Source organism: Triticum dicoccoides, chromosome 6B (genome assembly GCF_002162155.2).
Source record: "Triticum dicoccoides isolate Atlit2015 ecotype Zavitan chromosome 6B, WEW_v2.0, whole genome shotgun sequence".
Taxonomy (NCBI): Eukaryota; Viridiplantae; Streptophyta; class Magnoliopsida; order Poales; family Poaceae; genus Triticum; species Triticum dicoccoides.
Window position 1 is genome coordinate 709,151,461 of NC_041391.1, and position 17,312 is coordinate 709,168,772.

The 17,312-nt window shown below is 46.4% G+C and overlaps 1 protein-coding gene across 1 annotated transcript; it reads right to left on the reverse strand.

Annotated features, from left to right (window-relative positions):
- Window positions 1-2,687: 2,687 nt before the first annotated feature.
- LOC119325036 (zinc finger protein ZAT5-like) lies at window positions 2,688-4,461 on the reverse strand. The gene has a single exon (XM_037598793.1). It carries the CDS (start codon window positions 4,085-4,087, stop codon window positions 2,990-2,992), a length of 1,098 nt encoding a protein of 365 aa, XP_037454690.1. The 5' UTR covers window positions 4,088-4,461; the 3' UTR covers window positions 2,688-2,989.
- Window positions 4,462-17,312: the final 12,851 nt, after the last annotated feature.

Here is a 17,312-nt window from a genome sequence, read left to right on the forward strand (position 1 = left end):
AGCTCAAAATCTAGGCCCGGGCCCGGACCGGGAGCAGCGTCGAGCCGGGCTGGGTCGGGCTTTTTCGGGCCGGGCTGCCCATGGCCAGGACTACTCTCTTCTCATATCTTAGTAGGGGCATCCGCTTAATGGATCCATAATATGTTTTGACTGGGGCAAAAAGTTATTGAGTGGGAGCTATCCTACGATTTTTTTTAAACATGACTTTTTTTACAAGAGCACATATAGTTTACTCTAATTTCTATTGTAGTTTGACCATTTGACAGCCCCCCTCCTACTCAGCATAATTAATGAGGGTCTTCCCCTAGCTTTAAGTTGGACTCTTTGGCTCTCCAGCAGTGGCGAAGGCAGAATGATTTCTGAGGTATGGCCAACACATGCAACTAGACACACAACATCACATTTGAATTTTGAAGTTGTCACCTATGCCTGTATACATATAGGATGAAGGCGGAAGACTTTTCAGGTGTGGTGGAGGCCAAACCTCGCCAGATTGCTGCCTCCACCACTGCTCTCCAGGAATGTTGTTGCTTTTTGAGAAAAAAAGAAACATACCCTTTGCAGGTACACTCATGTGCACACTCACTATGTTTGTGATCTATGCTCCAACAATCGAAACACAAAGAGTTATTTGTGGTGGCATGTATCTAGTTGGATCAAGTGGGCATGAAAGATGTTTACCCTACATGGATGTCATGCATTTTAATCTTCAAATTACCCATTTGATACAATTGGTCGATGTTTTTAAATTTGTCGCATGCAACGTTTACTTTTTCGGTGTGTTTTGAACTCATTGGTCTATTTGCATCTTGCTATACAGAAGCGTGTTTGTACTCATCATGGCTGTACCGCTTCAATGCGGTGTTTTGAGTCAATGAAATCTCTTTATCGAAAAAAGATGCATGTAGACATTGCTTGAAGTCATCCAAGTACAATAGCTGTGTGCATAAGGAATCCAGATGTCATGATAACTCAAGTGTCTGTTTGGTATGTTCTTGTTTTCTCTAGGATTGAGGCTATTGCCTAGACATAATAACTTCATATGAGAAACCTTCCAGTTTGTTCAATAGCTCCATCTGATTCGCTCAACATCAACATTGAGCTTTGCTTGGCATTACTGAATAATCAATAATATATCCATGCTTGCGTTCATCAACCGATATAGAAGCCAGGGGTTGATCTTCCTTCCTAAAAAATAACCTACATCCTATTCCAGGCCTCCGGTAATTTGTATGGCTAGCTGACACAAACAAAAAAGTGGGTATGTGTTCAACATAGCACACACTAATTATAATGAGAGGATTATATGCACTTGGCAGCCAGCGCAAGCCTGTGGAGGTAGGTTAATTATGTTAACTATGTCATATGTTTCTGCTGATGATACTGTACCTATTACTCCCTCCATCCAGAAATACTTGTCATAAAAATGAATACAAATGGATGTATCTAAAACTAAAATACATATCTAGATACATCTATTCCTTCGACAAGTATTTCCGGACGGAGGGAGTACTCAACTTGCTTCAGGAGCTGGCTGGCTACTGGCTAGCTTGCAAACAAGAGAAGCTCATCTCCAAGGAAAAGAACCTGATGCATATGCTGGCCCTTTGATTTACTTGGTGGTGGAGAAACCAAACCACAAGATGCATGTATATATCCAAAACACATCTCATCCATATCCAAAGTAGTTCTAGCTAGCTAGTGTATCCAAAACACATCTCATCCACCCAAAGATAGTGGCACTAGCTAGGTAGCTAGTCATCCATCCATATATATACACACATATATGCGCATATATATACATGTACTACATGCATGTATATATGTATGCAGACATATGCCAACTTGCCCAACACCCACACAGTCCTCATGCGTCACTAGCTAGCTTAGCCAAGATAGATAGAGCATCTACTACATACATGCTCAACTAGCTACTTTCCAATTAATTGCCCCCCTTTTTGCTTGCACCGTACCCTCTCTATATTCCCTTTCCAACTTTGCCTACTTCACTATCCATATCTTTCTCAGTTAACCAACTGCAACAAGCTACTAGATACTACTCCCTCCGTTCCTAAATAATTGTCTTTCTAGATATTTCAACAAATGACTACATATGGAGCAAAATGAGTAAATCTACAATTTAAAACATGTCTACATACATCCGTATGTTGTAGTCCATTTGAGATGGCTAGAAAGACAAATATTTGGGAACGGAGGGAGTAGCTGACTTGATCAAGAGGAAACGTGCATGCATGCACCACCACTCGAAACGACTGTCCACTTGATGCATTTTGAATTAAATGCAATTAACAGTGAAGCAAACAGTTTATTAAGAAGAGAAAACGTTCACTGCTTAATCACCTCATCAATTGATTGATTAATTAGCTTATAAGGATACATAAATATAGTTTGTAGTACAATATATACGTAGAAAAAAATGGTGCCTTTTTGTACTTGCATGTGGGCAGTTGCCACTTAGTAGAGCTGAACTAAGCACAGGAAAGAAAAGAAAAGAAAAGAAAAAGGTGGATAGTAGTAGGCCACAACATTGCACCCACTCCCTTAATTTGCATCACATTTCAGACAACCCCCACCACTCACTCACTTGCTCACTCACTCACTCGGCCGGCCTCATGCACACACACTGATCGATCCAACTGGCCAAACATTTTTCTTCTGCTCACAGGTCACAAAGTGGAATTTTTTTCATTCCCATTTATATATTTCAGCACCAATATACATGATCAATCGTGTTTACATGGTACATATACATGTGAGTGTCAATAATTTCCTATAGTCAACCTTACGCCAAAGAATTGAAAGAATCAATTGTATGTTACAGTTTCCTTGATATGTTCCAAGGAGCAAATTTGTAAGTAATTTTGTATAGAAGAAGAAGAGGAAGAAGAAGAAGAATGATCGGACAATCAATCGGTGTTAAGAAAAGTAAAGAATTCGTCAGGCCAGCCAGCTGCATGCGACGTGCCGATCAATAATGGCAATCCACCAGCGCGGCGGAAGCGGCCGTGAGCATCAGCCGTTTCTTGCCGCTGTCGAACGGCCCGAGGCCGAGCACCACCGGTGGCGCCGATGATGGTGGTGGTGGCGGTGGCGGGTGTGAGACGCACTCCTCGTCGGACGGCGCCGGCAGGTTGAGGTCGAGCTCCAGGTTGATGCCGGCCGGGGTGCTGTCTTTCTTCGTTGTGGACGCGGTGATCGCGGTCACCGCGGCAGCGGTGGTGGTTGTGACGCGATCGGCCGGCGCGTGCAGCGGGCGGTGGCGCCGCATGTGCCCGCCTAGCGCCTGCCCGGAGGCGAACTCGGCCCCGCATATGGAGCACTCGTGCACCCGGAGCCTGTTGGTGTTGACGGCGTTGCAAACGGCGCTGCCGCCGTTGTTGAGGCTCAGCACGGTGGTTACGTCCGGCGCGGCGTCGACCTGAGGCGGCGGGGGCTGTGGCGGCGACGCTGTCGTCATCTGCACCAGCGGTGGCTTCGTCGGCGGTGGCTTGGACAGCTTGGCGATGGCGACGCTGGTGGCGTTGGCGGCGGTGTCGTCGTCGGCTCCGGCGAGGCGTGGCTTCTTGTGGCTGGCGCGGTGGCCGCCGAGGGCCTGGAAGGTGGGGAAGCACTTGTTGCACGTCTTGCACTCGTACACGTAGAAGCCAGCCCTGACGCCGTCCGCCGTGGTGGCCGCCTCCGTGTACTTACGGCTGGTGTACCTCTCCGTCTTGGTCGTCGACATCACCGCCGGCGCCGGCAGAGGGCCGGGCGGAGGAAGCGACGACGCCCCCTGCCGGGCCTCCTGCGGCACCGTCGCAGGCGGCGGCCTCGAGTCGACGACGACTCCGGGCGGCGCCGCGCCCTGGGCGAGGAGGATGAGGCAGTGGGCCATGTCCTCCTCCTCGGTGGTGGTGCTCTCAGAGGAGGACGCGGAGGAGCACGCCATGGCGGCCGCCGGCGGCGTCAGGTGGCGCGGCCTCTTGGTGCGCTTCCGCTTGACGACGGCACCGCCGTGCTGCTGCAGCCGATCGTCCACGGCCCCCTCCTCCCGGAAGAGCACGAGCTCCATGGCCGACGCTTGCATGTCGCCGAAGCAAAGAGAGGCGTGGAGAGAGGGAGAGGAAGAGAGTGGCAGGCAGGCAGGCAGGTGGGGAGGGAGGCTGGCTCTGTGGTTTTTATGGCGGGAGGAGAGGGAGAGGGACAAGTGGAGCTACGCTACGCTGGCTAGAGAGAGAGGGAGAGAGAGAGAGAGAGAGAGGCGTTTTGCCTTGCACATATAACAAATGGAAGAGATGAATCCGGCAGCTACTACTCTAATCAATGGAAGTTTCTTTTGGCCTCTAATCAATGGACAAGCAAGCAAGCAAGCAAGCCTAGATAGACAGAAAGCTTTCTCTCTCTAGATATGAGAGAGAAAATTAACGCCCCCACACACAAAGAGAGAGAACAAGAGAGAGCTGTCTGGAAAAAACCTAGCTTTCTCTCTTGTCTTGTCTTTTGGATGCCTCTCCTGATCTCTTCTCAACTCTTATAACCTTCCCATCTCTCTCTTGTCTAGAGAGAGAAAGATAGAAGAGAGTGGTTTTGGTGGTTAATTGCTAAGTGCTATTGTTAGAGAGGGTGGAAACTAGTAATAGTAGAGGGGGGTTAATAGACCGGTGGCCAAGGGAGCTGAGTGGAAATAGCTAGGGGAGGGGATCGATATTATGGGTGTGATAGAGCTGGCTTAATGCCCATCCCCTCCTCACTTAAGCAAGCCCACTTGTGGACAATTCATGGCCATGCATGGCTACCCGCCTAATTTCTTTCATGTGCAAAACATGTCTAGCCACTACTGCTCTGAATTAATAGCCACCCTTAACTTAGCCTGCCCATCCTCTTTTTTCTCTCCAACTGCTTAATTAGCCACTCTGTCTGTGGATCCTAATTAAGCAGTGTGTAGTGAAGGTTAATCTTGTGATGAAGCAAAGCCACCTAGCTAGCAAGCTTGGTAGCTAGGTGAATGAATGAATGGATGGATGGATGAATAGATTTGGAGTATGTTTGGTTGCCACTACATGTGGAGAGAAGGTAGAGGGGGAGAGAAAGGGATCCAATTGGAGGAGTGGTGAGTGAGTACTAGTATTTGTTAATTAGGTGCTATAGTGGTAGCAACAGCAACAAGCCAAGAAAACAAGGGATGGAAGCAAGCTCAATATTCCTCTCTGCATGTGTGATTCCTGGGGTGTCATGGTGCTGCACTGCAAGCCTGGATTGATCAGCCTCTCTGCACCCCAGCTCAAACTAATTCCACCCCCTAGCTACTTTTCTTCCACCACTTTTCCTTTTTAGCAAACATACATATAATAAGCATGTGGCTATTAATTTAGTTGGTGAAAAAATCCTCGCAAATCCACGCGATCTCTTATATAATTTTAGTACTTGTTTGCTGGTTTCTTGTTAAATTCCTACTACTAATATTATTATTTGTTCAAGAAAAACCACAGACAGACAGTTGTGTTGAGCAATATAATTCCACTGATCATGAACAGCTAGCTAGCTAGGTTGCTTGGCAGTTGGCAACTACAATTAGGAGGTAGTGAGGTAGTGGTGGTGGTGCAGCTGCAGATGCATTTGTCCCCAGCCAGTGTCCAGTGGCCACACACACCAAGAAAGAAAACTAAAGAAAATACCTGCAATTATTAATTTGTTCTAAAGTATTTGCACCCCTCACCCAAAATGTTTGTTCCCGACCTGTCCATCGAGCACCTACCCTTTTAATTGCACTGTTTATCAATAGGAACAACTAATTGCTTGAATTTTAAGCTATACAAAAATCTTCAATCCTCTGATGCAAATGGCCCATCTAATATGGTGTTAGTTAGAGGTCACACTGATTATGTGGTACTTCCTTTTCTTACTTCTCGGCATGGCTAGATTTGGGTTGGTGGTACTATAGGTTGCAGTGGCTACACTATCTCAATCAAGATAACATATATGCAGTGCCGTCCTCGCCAAATTAATTGAGTCACACATCAATCACTAATCTGTACGTACGCGTACATGACATATACTCCCTCCGTTCCCAAATACTTGTCTTTCTAGGCATTTCAAATGGACTCAACATACGGATGTATGTAGACATATTTTAAAGTGTAGATTCACTCATTTTGCGCCGTATGTAGTCACTTGTTGAAATCTCTAGAAAGACAAGTATTTAGGAACGGAGGGAGTACTTCATAACCAATAACCATACACATCTATAAAAAAGTGTACTCATCTACCAAAATAGCAGTGGCGTGGTTAAATCTTACTATATTTAACTTATTATATACCAACATATACCACTTAAATTATATCAGTATGTTTATGCATTATACATACACATAAAACAAATTAACTAAATTATCTCGGATATATCCAAGCTTTTTCTTCAGTTTGAAGGAGCGATTGATGTGCCATGTTGTGTGAGAGAAGTCAACGGTTGAGAGGAGAGAGGGATACATATGGTTGAGAGTGATCAAATTAAATTAATCAACCGTGATTCTTGACGTGATCCTGGATCGTTGTTTGTTGTGTGGGGCAACAAGAAACCCCCCTAAAAAATTGCACCCGTCCAATTGGGTGGATGATGCTGCGGTGTGTGGTGGGGGCAAGCAAGGCATCACTTGGCTTAGTTGGAAGCCGGTTAGCTTCCTTTCTCTCTCTAGCACACTTCCTTTCTCTCTCTCTCCCCCTCTCTTTCTCTCTCTAGATCTCCCTCACCACATAGAGAGAGAAACACATGCATGCATGCATGTCCACACTAGCTGGTCACTCACTTGCACTGCAATCCAGAGGGAGTGAGCAGTAATGGATGCCTTTCTTCCTTTCCTGCTTTGCCATAACTTAATTATTAATCAGCTGAGCAGTGCAGGAAAGATGGGCGGCCTTGGGCCTGCCTGCCCCCATGATCCTGCCCATGATTGGCAATTAGCCGGGTTGTCCCACATGTGGAACCCTAGCTTTAAGGATCTATCATTAATCAGTGCTTGTATTTGCTAGGCTAGCCAGACCGCTTAAGCAGCCCCATGAGTGATGAGTGTGTGGGTGTCTGTCTATGTGATCATCCAAAAGATTCAAAAATGCTTTTATATTATTCTTCCTCAGTAGTACCAGACCATGAACATGCCAAGCCACCATCTCTAAAAAGTCAATACCAGTAAACTATTATTAATGGACTGGCTAGTACTTGATGTGAGCCATGATCAACTTGATTGCCAAGCTCAGATGGCGTGACACTCCAATTGAGTGACTTCAATTAACTTAGCTACCTAATTGCCGTGAACGGGCTCCTGCCTCTCGTCGGTGCCGCTGCCGATCTGCTTCGTCTTCTGTACATTGCCTTAAGGTCATGGAGGCGCGACGGATTTTGGCCCTTGCCGACAGGGGACTTTGTTTTTGGCACTCCTCCGGCAGGTGGTCTACGGACCTAGATGTAGTATTTGTTACTTCCGGTGTTTTTTGTACTACTATCTTGACAGTCGATGAATAGACCCGAAAAAAAATTCAAAAATAATTTAACTTAGTTTTTTTTTAGAAATGGAGGATCACCCCCGGCCTGTGTGTCATTACATTGCAAACAACCATATTTAACTTAGGTAATTAAAACTTGTGACCGGCCTCTGTTACAAGCCTTGGGACATGGTGCATAGCTGCTTAATCGACAAACCAAACTGACTGTAAACTGTTAAGGCTTCACCAAACCAGAAAGATTGGTGCGTGTTTTACTTCTCTTTGATCTGATCAAACTAGAAATAGAGAGAGAAACACCTACGTTTAGTCGGTTGATCAACATAGACAAGTCATGAGCAACAGTTAATTAAGCGGTGCGAAAATATGAGTTGGGCGGTGGATGTTGGGCTCCCGTAACCATCCACCCATCACGACGTGGACACGTACGTACCCATGTGAGAGAGAGGGAACAGAAACTGCATGAAATCTGCCAGTGGAGAGAGGGAAATATATATATATATATATATATATATATATATATATATATATAGTGCATATATAGTGGTTGGGAATATATATTAGGGGTGAGATGGAGATGGAGACGGAAGCGGCAAACATGTGGTGCTGTTCATGGACACCCACCATGCACACACACCAGCGGTGCCGGATGGATCGGGCTGAGCTGCTGGATGACGAGTGAAGTAGTAGTGGGACACTCGACAGTAGCCAGCACTGTCATCACTTGGAGGGGAAGGAGGAGGAGGAGATCACTACTGATGATATATAATCGTCGACACCATAGATTAATCAACAAGTGGCTGCTGGCTGGGCCACCACTCCCCACGTCACACTCATGAAAGACATCTCAGAGGGTGGCATGACAAGATGATCTCAAAAAATATGTGTTTATTTCTTTAATTTGTTTATCTGTTCAGTAATTAGTCATGATGGGAATTAACAAGGCAGCAACTGATTAATCAACACTTGTGCAGGGTAGAGTAGCTGGGATTTGACAACTTGGACGAAAATAATTGATTAATTTATATGCTTGGCTTGCTTGCTGATGGAGGAGTATGATTGGTGCAAAAAATTCAGATTAGTGGCGTGGGGTGAAGGGATTGAGAGAGAGCTAGTCAATGGCCTCTCCAGTAGTCAAGTTTGTTGCTTGGTGCATGCCACTCACCTTCAGCTTCACCTTAGGGGTGCGGCAAGTATTGTTGTTGTTGAGATGTTGTTGGCTTTGCTCATGGGCAACCACTCCTCCATCCATCCAGCTACGTGATTGGTGGCTGGGCAGGCCAAGGCCAGGCAACCTCTGGCTTGTTAATATTCCAGTTCCAGAAACATGACACATATGAGATATTCTAATGCTCTCTGTGGCTGGCTGCTTCAAGAAACATCTTAGCCAGTGGTGCCACAGACTTGCTTCTTTCAAATGCTTCTCCAGTCTAGCAGATTGCACATAGTATATTTATAAATGTTTTAAATAGCGGGCTATGAAAAATAGCAGCGGGCCTCTAAATCAGCCATAGCAGAGCTATAGCGGGTTATTTGTGAAGGCGACCATTTAGCGGCACCCTGCCGAAAAGGCTATAGCGAGCTATAGCTAAGCAAAGCTATAGCCAGCTATTTAAAACTATGGTATTTATTAACTTGAGATGAGAGAGGGGATAAGAATAATGAGATAGATAACCCCAGTTCCAGGAATCTCAAGTCCACAAAATGTACTTGACCATCTACATGTTGGACAGAGGAAAAAGGGAACAAACGGAATCATATGTATGCTCTAGTATTCTGGCTCTGTGCATCAATTGTTGCAGAGGCCGGGGTAATCTTCTTTTTTGAAAAATAAATGCTCTAGTAATTCCAAATTAAGCGACCCGCATAAATATTTTAGAAATGTACATAGTTGACAGATAATTATGTACTTTTTAAATAAATACAAGCCATACGTTTCGGTTGCTCATGACCAGTAATCTACCACCCGCATAATTTTTTTAGAAATGTAAATAATTGACAGATAATTATGTATTTCTTAAATAAATAAATAAAAGCCATAAGTTTCGGTTGCCCATGGCCAGTAATCTAGCTAGCACCACTCCACTGCCTAGTCTCTGCTCAGTGCCACTCTAGTCTTATCCAACAGCACAGGAGGAAAACAGATTCCACATAAAGACACTAGATTGATCTCTCCAGCTCCTTCCTTCGCGGGACCGTCGATTACGACCTGAAATGAACCGCCAAATAATATCTAGGATAGGCCAGATGAAGATAACAATCCTTGGCCTTTCTTTTTCTTTCTCGCTTTCCCCTTTTTTCAGAAAAGTTAGTCTGGGATTTGGTTAAGCCGACCACACGATATATATTCACCTTTTTGGATAAATGCCGATGTTAAGTGGCTCACGATCGACACTGTCCGGCCTAACCCAGAGACACACTGAGATGAGATTAAGACTGCGTTTGGCATTGCGGTGATCCAATTAGTTTTTGTCTATATTTCAGAGTTTGTTTGACCAACTACCAACTTATCTCTCTTTTTGCCCATTTTTTTTTCTTACAAGAGAACATAACATAAGCGCAAGGCAGTACATTCAGCAACCGTAAGCCGAGACTAAATAATTAGAATTGTTTCACAAGGTTAATTAGCCATATGGATGTGCCTAACTAAGTAACTGTCAAGTCCATAACTAGTTTGGTGACCGGCCGGCCGAAACAGAGTGTAGCTGCGACTTGTCTGCGAGTTGGCCATTCACCAACTCCTTTTGCCGGAGCTCACTCAACTGATCATCCTGTTGCTTGTATGATTGGAAAAAGGGCAGTGGAGTGGGGACATCGTCCTGATGGCCTGCTTTCAGCCCCGACCTAAACCATGCTTCCAAGATTAGCAAATTCGGTAGCTGCCATGTCAATCTTTATAACCGCACGCCTATCATATGCAGACCCAGCTCGCTCGCATCTACGAATCTGCCACTGTGAGCAAGTGTGCCACACGTACACACCACTAGTACACTTGATAGTTGATGAGGTCATCTAAACTTGATTAACAGCTCACAGATCGACCTCTTCAACGATTAGTAGAATTGTCAGGGCTGATCAATCTGAAGAATTGTGCACCTCTGGTTGGCTCTGTCTGAAGAAAAGGGAGGGCGTTCGTTGTCAAGGTACGCACCGGCTACTACTATTACTACTAGTGGTACTAATCTACTCCAGTAGCGTAGTGTGTCAGACCCAACTGCTAGCTGCGACGACCTCATTTCCTTCCCGGCGTTATCCGCTCGTAGTAGCTAGCTACATACTGAAATTATAGCCAGACCTCGACGTCTCGTCGCAGGACCAGATGAGCTCGGATAAATATCCACAGAGCATTGTGTTCCTCCTCCTCCTCACTATTAGGTGGCCACAAAACGCACACGGCTGTCGTCAGACGACCACACGCTGACCGTGTGAGTAGCCAGCTAGTTACCGGTGACTGCTGTCACTGTACAGACATCTCTCACTCTCTCCATGCCACCACTGGTGCCAAAGTACGTCGTCGTCGTCCGCTGTCGTCGTTGTGGTAATAGCAGCAGTAACAGTAAGCGCCACTCCTACTAGTAGCGGCAGCAGTAAGTGTGAAGTAGAGGATACGGAAGGGTCAGCAACATGCGGCGGCAGCAGTAGTGGCTGTTGTGAAGAGGAGTGTGATCTAGCTAGCGTGCGGCTTGCGGGTCGGAGGAGAGGCATGGAACTTTTCTCTCAGGAGAGGCGGGGATTCAGTCCAGTGAGTGAGTCCCCGAGCGCGACGCTCCAACCAATCAATTCCCTCCCCTTCCCTACACTTCACTCTTAGTCTCAGAGCAACTTTTGAGCTGCTTGGTCCTGTGCTGCGCTGGTAGGGTGTACACATGATTTCTGTGTACGTATGTGCACTTCTTGTGCACCCAAAAGGCCACCCCTTCGCTTCGCTTGTGGCCTTGTCTCATACCGGCCCCGTGAGAAGCATCACCAACCCTTTTACGGACAACTTTCCCCTATTTATCCAAGACGGACCGTAAGAGCATCTACAGCCGGACGCCTCAAACCATTTCTCATACGTCTGCGGACGAACTTGGTCAGCGACTGAACAAGAGAGAAGAAAAAACTTGACCTAACCGGACATCTTATATCATCCCTATTCGCCCGGGCTGTCCGCGAACTCTTATATCCATCTCAGATGTGGGGAGGATATGAGGGCTCACGGACGCGCCCGGGCAGTCCGTCACGTAGGACGCGGCCCCACTCCGAACCACCTTTTCTCTTTCTTTATTCATTCTTTTATTTCTCTCTTTATCTCCACCAATCACATGCAAGTGACCAGACATACAAGAGGAAAAATGAGGAGTGTGACTGCACAGACAGATAAATAGGGGCTCAAAACCGACATGCCCAGTCAGGGACCGGACGCGCGTCCACGAGCATTTAAGAGGTCATATTTGCTATGTTCGGTTGTAGATGCTCTAAACCTCCAGCAACCGTCTGGATCGCGTTGCCCGGAGCGCAAAAGCCATGCAAAGCCCCGTATCGGTCTGCAGAGAAGTCCATATGCAATTTCTCCCGCAAATTGAAGACAAAATTAGGGTAGGTTTGCGGGAGTCCGGATTGGTCTCAAGCCCTCTTCTGACCACCCTGGCCCATCAAAAAAGCCCTTCCCACGCCCGCGCGCGCTCCTATCAGGCGCCGGCTGCCCACATTCATGCCGTTGTAGAGCGCGCCACTCCGCATTGAAGACGGCTAAGGACGGATACGACCTCTCACTGCCTCCGCCATTGAAGCGGCGCGAGCTGAGGGTGCCACTCGCTGCACACCCGACTGAACACGCCTCCTCGCCACATTCATACGCCTTCATTAACACCGCATGGAAATCCAGAAACCTACTCCGGCCACAAGTTCGTTCAGGAGCGGGCCGGCATTAAACGCAACATCGGCTGAGCTCCTCCCATCTGCCCTCTATTTAAACAATGGCAAACGCCAGGCAAGAACCACACCCCTCCGCCGCTCCCCCAATCTCCTCATTCACCACTCTTCTAATGGCTTCCGTAGAGAAGTTCTCCGGCATACAAGCCGGCTGGGTGGCCCGCCGAATACGAGCGAGGCAGCGCGCTGCTCCACCTCCCGCGCTTCACCCGATGGAGCAAGTTGCCGCCCCAAGCCACCATATGGTTCAGCAAGTCGCCGCTCCAGGCCAACTCGATGAGGAGTGGCGAGCTGCTCTACACCGGCATGGCGGCACAGCATCGCCACATCAAGTGGCCACGACCGCGCCATCCGTCGTCGACGCGCGCATAGCCGTGTCATGCACGCAGAGAAAGAAGACGGCCACGCAGACACGGACGAGGTAGCGGCCCGCACGTCCGTGCCCGCCGCCATCATCGAGGAGAAATAGAACACAGAAACCACCACCACTTGGGTCCCAGGAAGGCCATCTCCTGATACCTGACCGATTCTCCTTTATCTCAGACCATCCGGGGCACCCGCTTGAGCTCCACGGAATCACCCTTCCCCTCCGGCTGAAGCACCCTGTTTGCCGCTCCGATGAGCGGCGCAGCCAGACGTAGGGAAGATACTGGGGAAGAACATGCCTCTGGGGCTCCCGGCAGTCATGTTATTCAGCACCGCCGGACATAGGGAAGACAAGCCGCGGATGGCCATAGACTAGCTAGTGTACTGTATCTGTGTCATGGGAGTGGAGCTCCCCGCGACCGTACGTGCACATAGTTTTACCTTATTAATTGAAAATATGTCCAAAATATAATCGTTCTGATCCGGTTTGTATGAAATCCGTCATGTTCGTATGAAATCCGGCCATGTTTGCATGAATTTAATGCAGTTTGTTGAAAAGGAGTTTGAAATGTGTGCGGCTAGCGTTGAATGTCGACCTCCTGCATCCATGTCCGCAGATTGGTCCCCCCTCCCCCCTGTCCGCGAACGGATGCGGGAGGTTTTTTGCGGGTTGCTGTTGGAGATGCCCTTATAATTGGCGGATGTACCATAGTGATACACAATCCTCTTTGGAGAAAGTAAAGTAATAAGGGGGAAAACTAGCCTCGCGCGGAGCTCGACGACCATGGCCAAGATGGCGGGTGACGGTAATACGAGCGTTGGGGCGGCGTGTAGCGAGATGCGGGTCAGCGTGTTGTGTAAGCGTTGGGCGCAACGTTCCAGCGAGATGCGGGGCAGCGTGTTGTGTGAGCGAAATGCAAGAGGGGTTTCCCCCTTGTCTGCGAGATGTGCGAGTGAAGGACAATGAAGATCCAACGGCATACGCAATGGGCAAGGTGCAGCTGGGGGAGGCGACCGATCGCACCCTGCGATCGGTGGATCGACGCCAAGTACTAATCGGAGCTCAACACCATGTCACCAAGAACTGGCATTGACACTGGAATCTTTTTTTTTTGTTGGTGAATCATTGTTATATAAGTTTTGGAAGTGGATCGTTTCTAGGTGAAGTTTAGAACATGTCCTCTCAGTTCTCACTAGGGATATTAAAACAAAGAAGTCAAAAAACAGAAACAAAATTTTCAATGTAATGCTCGATCGTTGAACTTCACTGGCCGAAAATAAGGCCAGTCCTCCCGAGCAAAAATGAAAAGAAAATGAGGCCAATCCTATTCCTCGTGTTATTATGGAGCGTTGTTAACGGGCAGTCTCATTTTCGGAGGCAATTGGATTTCTTCCATCTATTTTTATGTACCTTCGAGTTATCTTTTTTCTTTTTCTTTTTCTATTGATTATCCCCGCTTTGTGCTAGTTTTCTTTTTTTTTTGTTGATTTATATTTTTTATTCTTTTTCCAATTCCTATTTGTTTAATTTTTTTAATTCATGTTCATTTTTTAAGTTGAATGATATTTTTAAAGTAATGATTGCTTAAAAAAATTAAAAAAAACATTATGGCAATTCTGCTAAAAACAGCGTCAGTCCGGATTAATTTCATTCAAATAATGCAAATTAGAGTCCAAAACAAAAACAAAAGAGTTTGAAAACGTAGATACGTTGAAAACGTATCAAGACTAGTACGCCCGAGGAGACGATTATACCCAAATTAACCCGGGTTGTGCCACCAAATGCAGGGGCTAGGCAACCGCAGTCAGCTCAGCCTCGTCAACCGGCTCAGCAGCATGAGCCAGCCCCCCACCCATCTCCAGTTCAGTTACCTCATTGTTTCCAGACACCGGTGGATTATTTTTCCAATCCTGTGGACACCGGCGGGCCGTTCAACAACGGCAAGAAACGGCCCATGCTCATGGCCGCTTCCGCCGTGCTGGTGGATTACCATTATTGATTGATCGGCACGTCGCATGCAGCTGGCCTCACGAATTTTACTTTTGTTAACACCGATTGATTGTCCGGTCATTTTTCTTCTTCTTCTTTTTCTTCTTCTTCTTCTATATGAAATTACATACTTACAAATTTGCTCCTTGAAACATATCAAGGAAACTGTAACATAAAATTGATTCTTTCGATTATGAGGCGTAAGGTTGACTATGGGAAATTAATTAACATCCACATGTATATGTACCATGTAAACACGATCGACCGAGCATGTATATTGGTGCTGAAATATATAAATTGGAATGAAAAAAAACACTTTGTGACCTGTGAGCACAAGAAAAAGGTTTGGCCAGTTGGATCGATCAGTATGTGTGTGTGGGCGCGCATGAGACCGAGTGAGTGAGCAAGTGAGTGAGTGGTGGGGGTTGTCTGAAATGTGATGCAAATTAAGGGAGTGGGTGCAATGTTGTGGCCTACTACTATCCACATTTTTCTTTTCTTTCCTGTGCTTAGTTCAGCTCTACTAAGTGGCAACTGCCCACATGCAAGTACAAAAAGGCACCATTTTTTTTCTACATATATATTGTATAAACAATATTTATTTATCCGTGTAGGTTAATTAATCAATCAATTGATGAGGTGATTAAGCAGTGAACGTTTTCTCTTCTTAATAAACTGTTTGCTTCACTGTTAATTGCATTTAATTTAAATTCATCAAGTGGACAGTTCGAGTGGTGGCGCACGTTTCCTCTTGATCAAGTCAGCTAGTATCTAGTAGCTTGTTGCAGTTGGTTAACTGAGAAAGATATGGATAGTGAAGTAGGCAAAGTTGGAAAGGGAATATAGAGAGGGTACGTTGCAAGCAAAAAGGAGGGCAATTAATTGGAAGGTAGCTAGTTGAGCATGTATGTAGTAGATGCTCTATCTATCTTGGCTAAGCTAGCAAGTGACGCAATTTGGCATATGTTTGCATACATATATACATCTTGTACATGTATATGCTCATATGTGTATATATATGGATGGATGACTTGCTACCTGGCTAGTGCCACTATCTTTGGGTGGATGCGATGTATTTTGGATAGACTTGCTAGCTAGAACTACTTTGGATGGATGAGATGTGTTTTGGATACATTTCATCTTGTGGTTTGGTTTCTCCACCACCAAGTGAATCAAAGGGCCAGCATATGCATCAGGTTCTTTTCCTTGGAGATGAGATTGTCTTGTTTGCAAGCTAGCTAGCCAACCAGCCAACCAGCCAGCTCCCGAATCAAGTTAAGTAAGAGGTACAATATCGTCAGCAGAAACAGATGGCAGAGTTAACATAATTAACCTACCTCCGCGGGCTTGTGCTAGCTGCCAAGTGCATATAATCCTCCCATTATAATTAGTGTGTGCTATGTTGTACACATACCCAGTTTTTTGTTTGTGTTAACTAGCCAGACAAATTACTGGAGGCCCGGAATAGGATGGAGCTTTCTTTTGGAAAGGAGGATCAACCCTTATCCTATGTTTGGTTGATGCACCCAAGCATGTATTATTGATTATTCAACAATGTCAAGCAAATTCCAGCGTTGAGGTCAAACAAAGCGGACAAAGCTATTATTCCTAAAGAAAGTGAATGGCTTCTCATATGAAGTTATTATGTTTCAAGAACAACTTGAAGGTATCATGACATATCTTGAATCCTAACGGAAGCTACAACACCATAATTTTACTTGGATGACACAAGCTATATGCATATGCTTTTTTTTATAAAGAGGAGTAAACACACGCCATTGTATAGCGAAGATGCACATAGCCCAGTGAGTTCAAAACACACTGAAAAGTAAGCATGGCATGGTTCAAATAATTAAAAAGGCACCCGTCAATTGTATTGGATGGGTAATTTCACTAGTAGAAAACAGGGCTTTCGTTCAGGCCTCTCCAGCCCATTAGTCCCGGTTCTGCACGAACCGGGACCCACGGGGTGCATTAGTCCCGGTTCGTGAGCCCAGGGGGATGGCCGGGGCCTCGTGGGCATTGGTCCCGGTTCGTACGGACCCATTTGTCCCTGTTCTAGGCACGAACCGGGACCAATGGGCCTCGCTCCTGGCCCACATACATTGGTCCCGGTTCGTGGCTAGAACCGGGACAGAAGGTGGAACTTTAGTCCCGGTTATAGCCATGAACCGGCACAAATGAGTTGCCTATATATACCCCATCGCCACGGCAGAGCACTCCACAGTGCTCTGTTTTTTCTGGCCGGCGAGGGGAGGGCATTTGGGTGCTCCAGCTCACCTCCTATGCACATGAGGTGTTCGATGAAATGTCTGAGCCACACTAGTTAATCTTTCTCCTCTCGAAACTCGACCTCTGAACTCCATTTTCCCCGAGATTTGTCTAGGTTTAGCGGTCCGTCACGTCCCGTCCCCATCTTCACCGCCGTCGATCGCCCGCGCCGATCTCGTTGCCGGCACCACCGTGGTGAACCTCTTGTTCTTATCTTCTTTCTGAAAGAAAGAAAATTCTTACTTCAGATAGATACTTGTCTAATTTTCTTACTTTT

What these genes read in the sequence shown, in the direction of transcription:
- LOC119325036 (XM_037598793.1), bottom strand. Translation starts at nt 4,087, where the DNA reads ATGCAAGCGTCGGCCATGGAGCTCGTGCTCTTCCGGGAGGAGGGGGCC.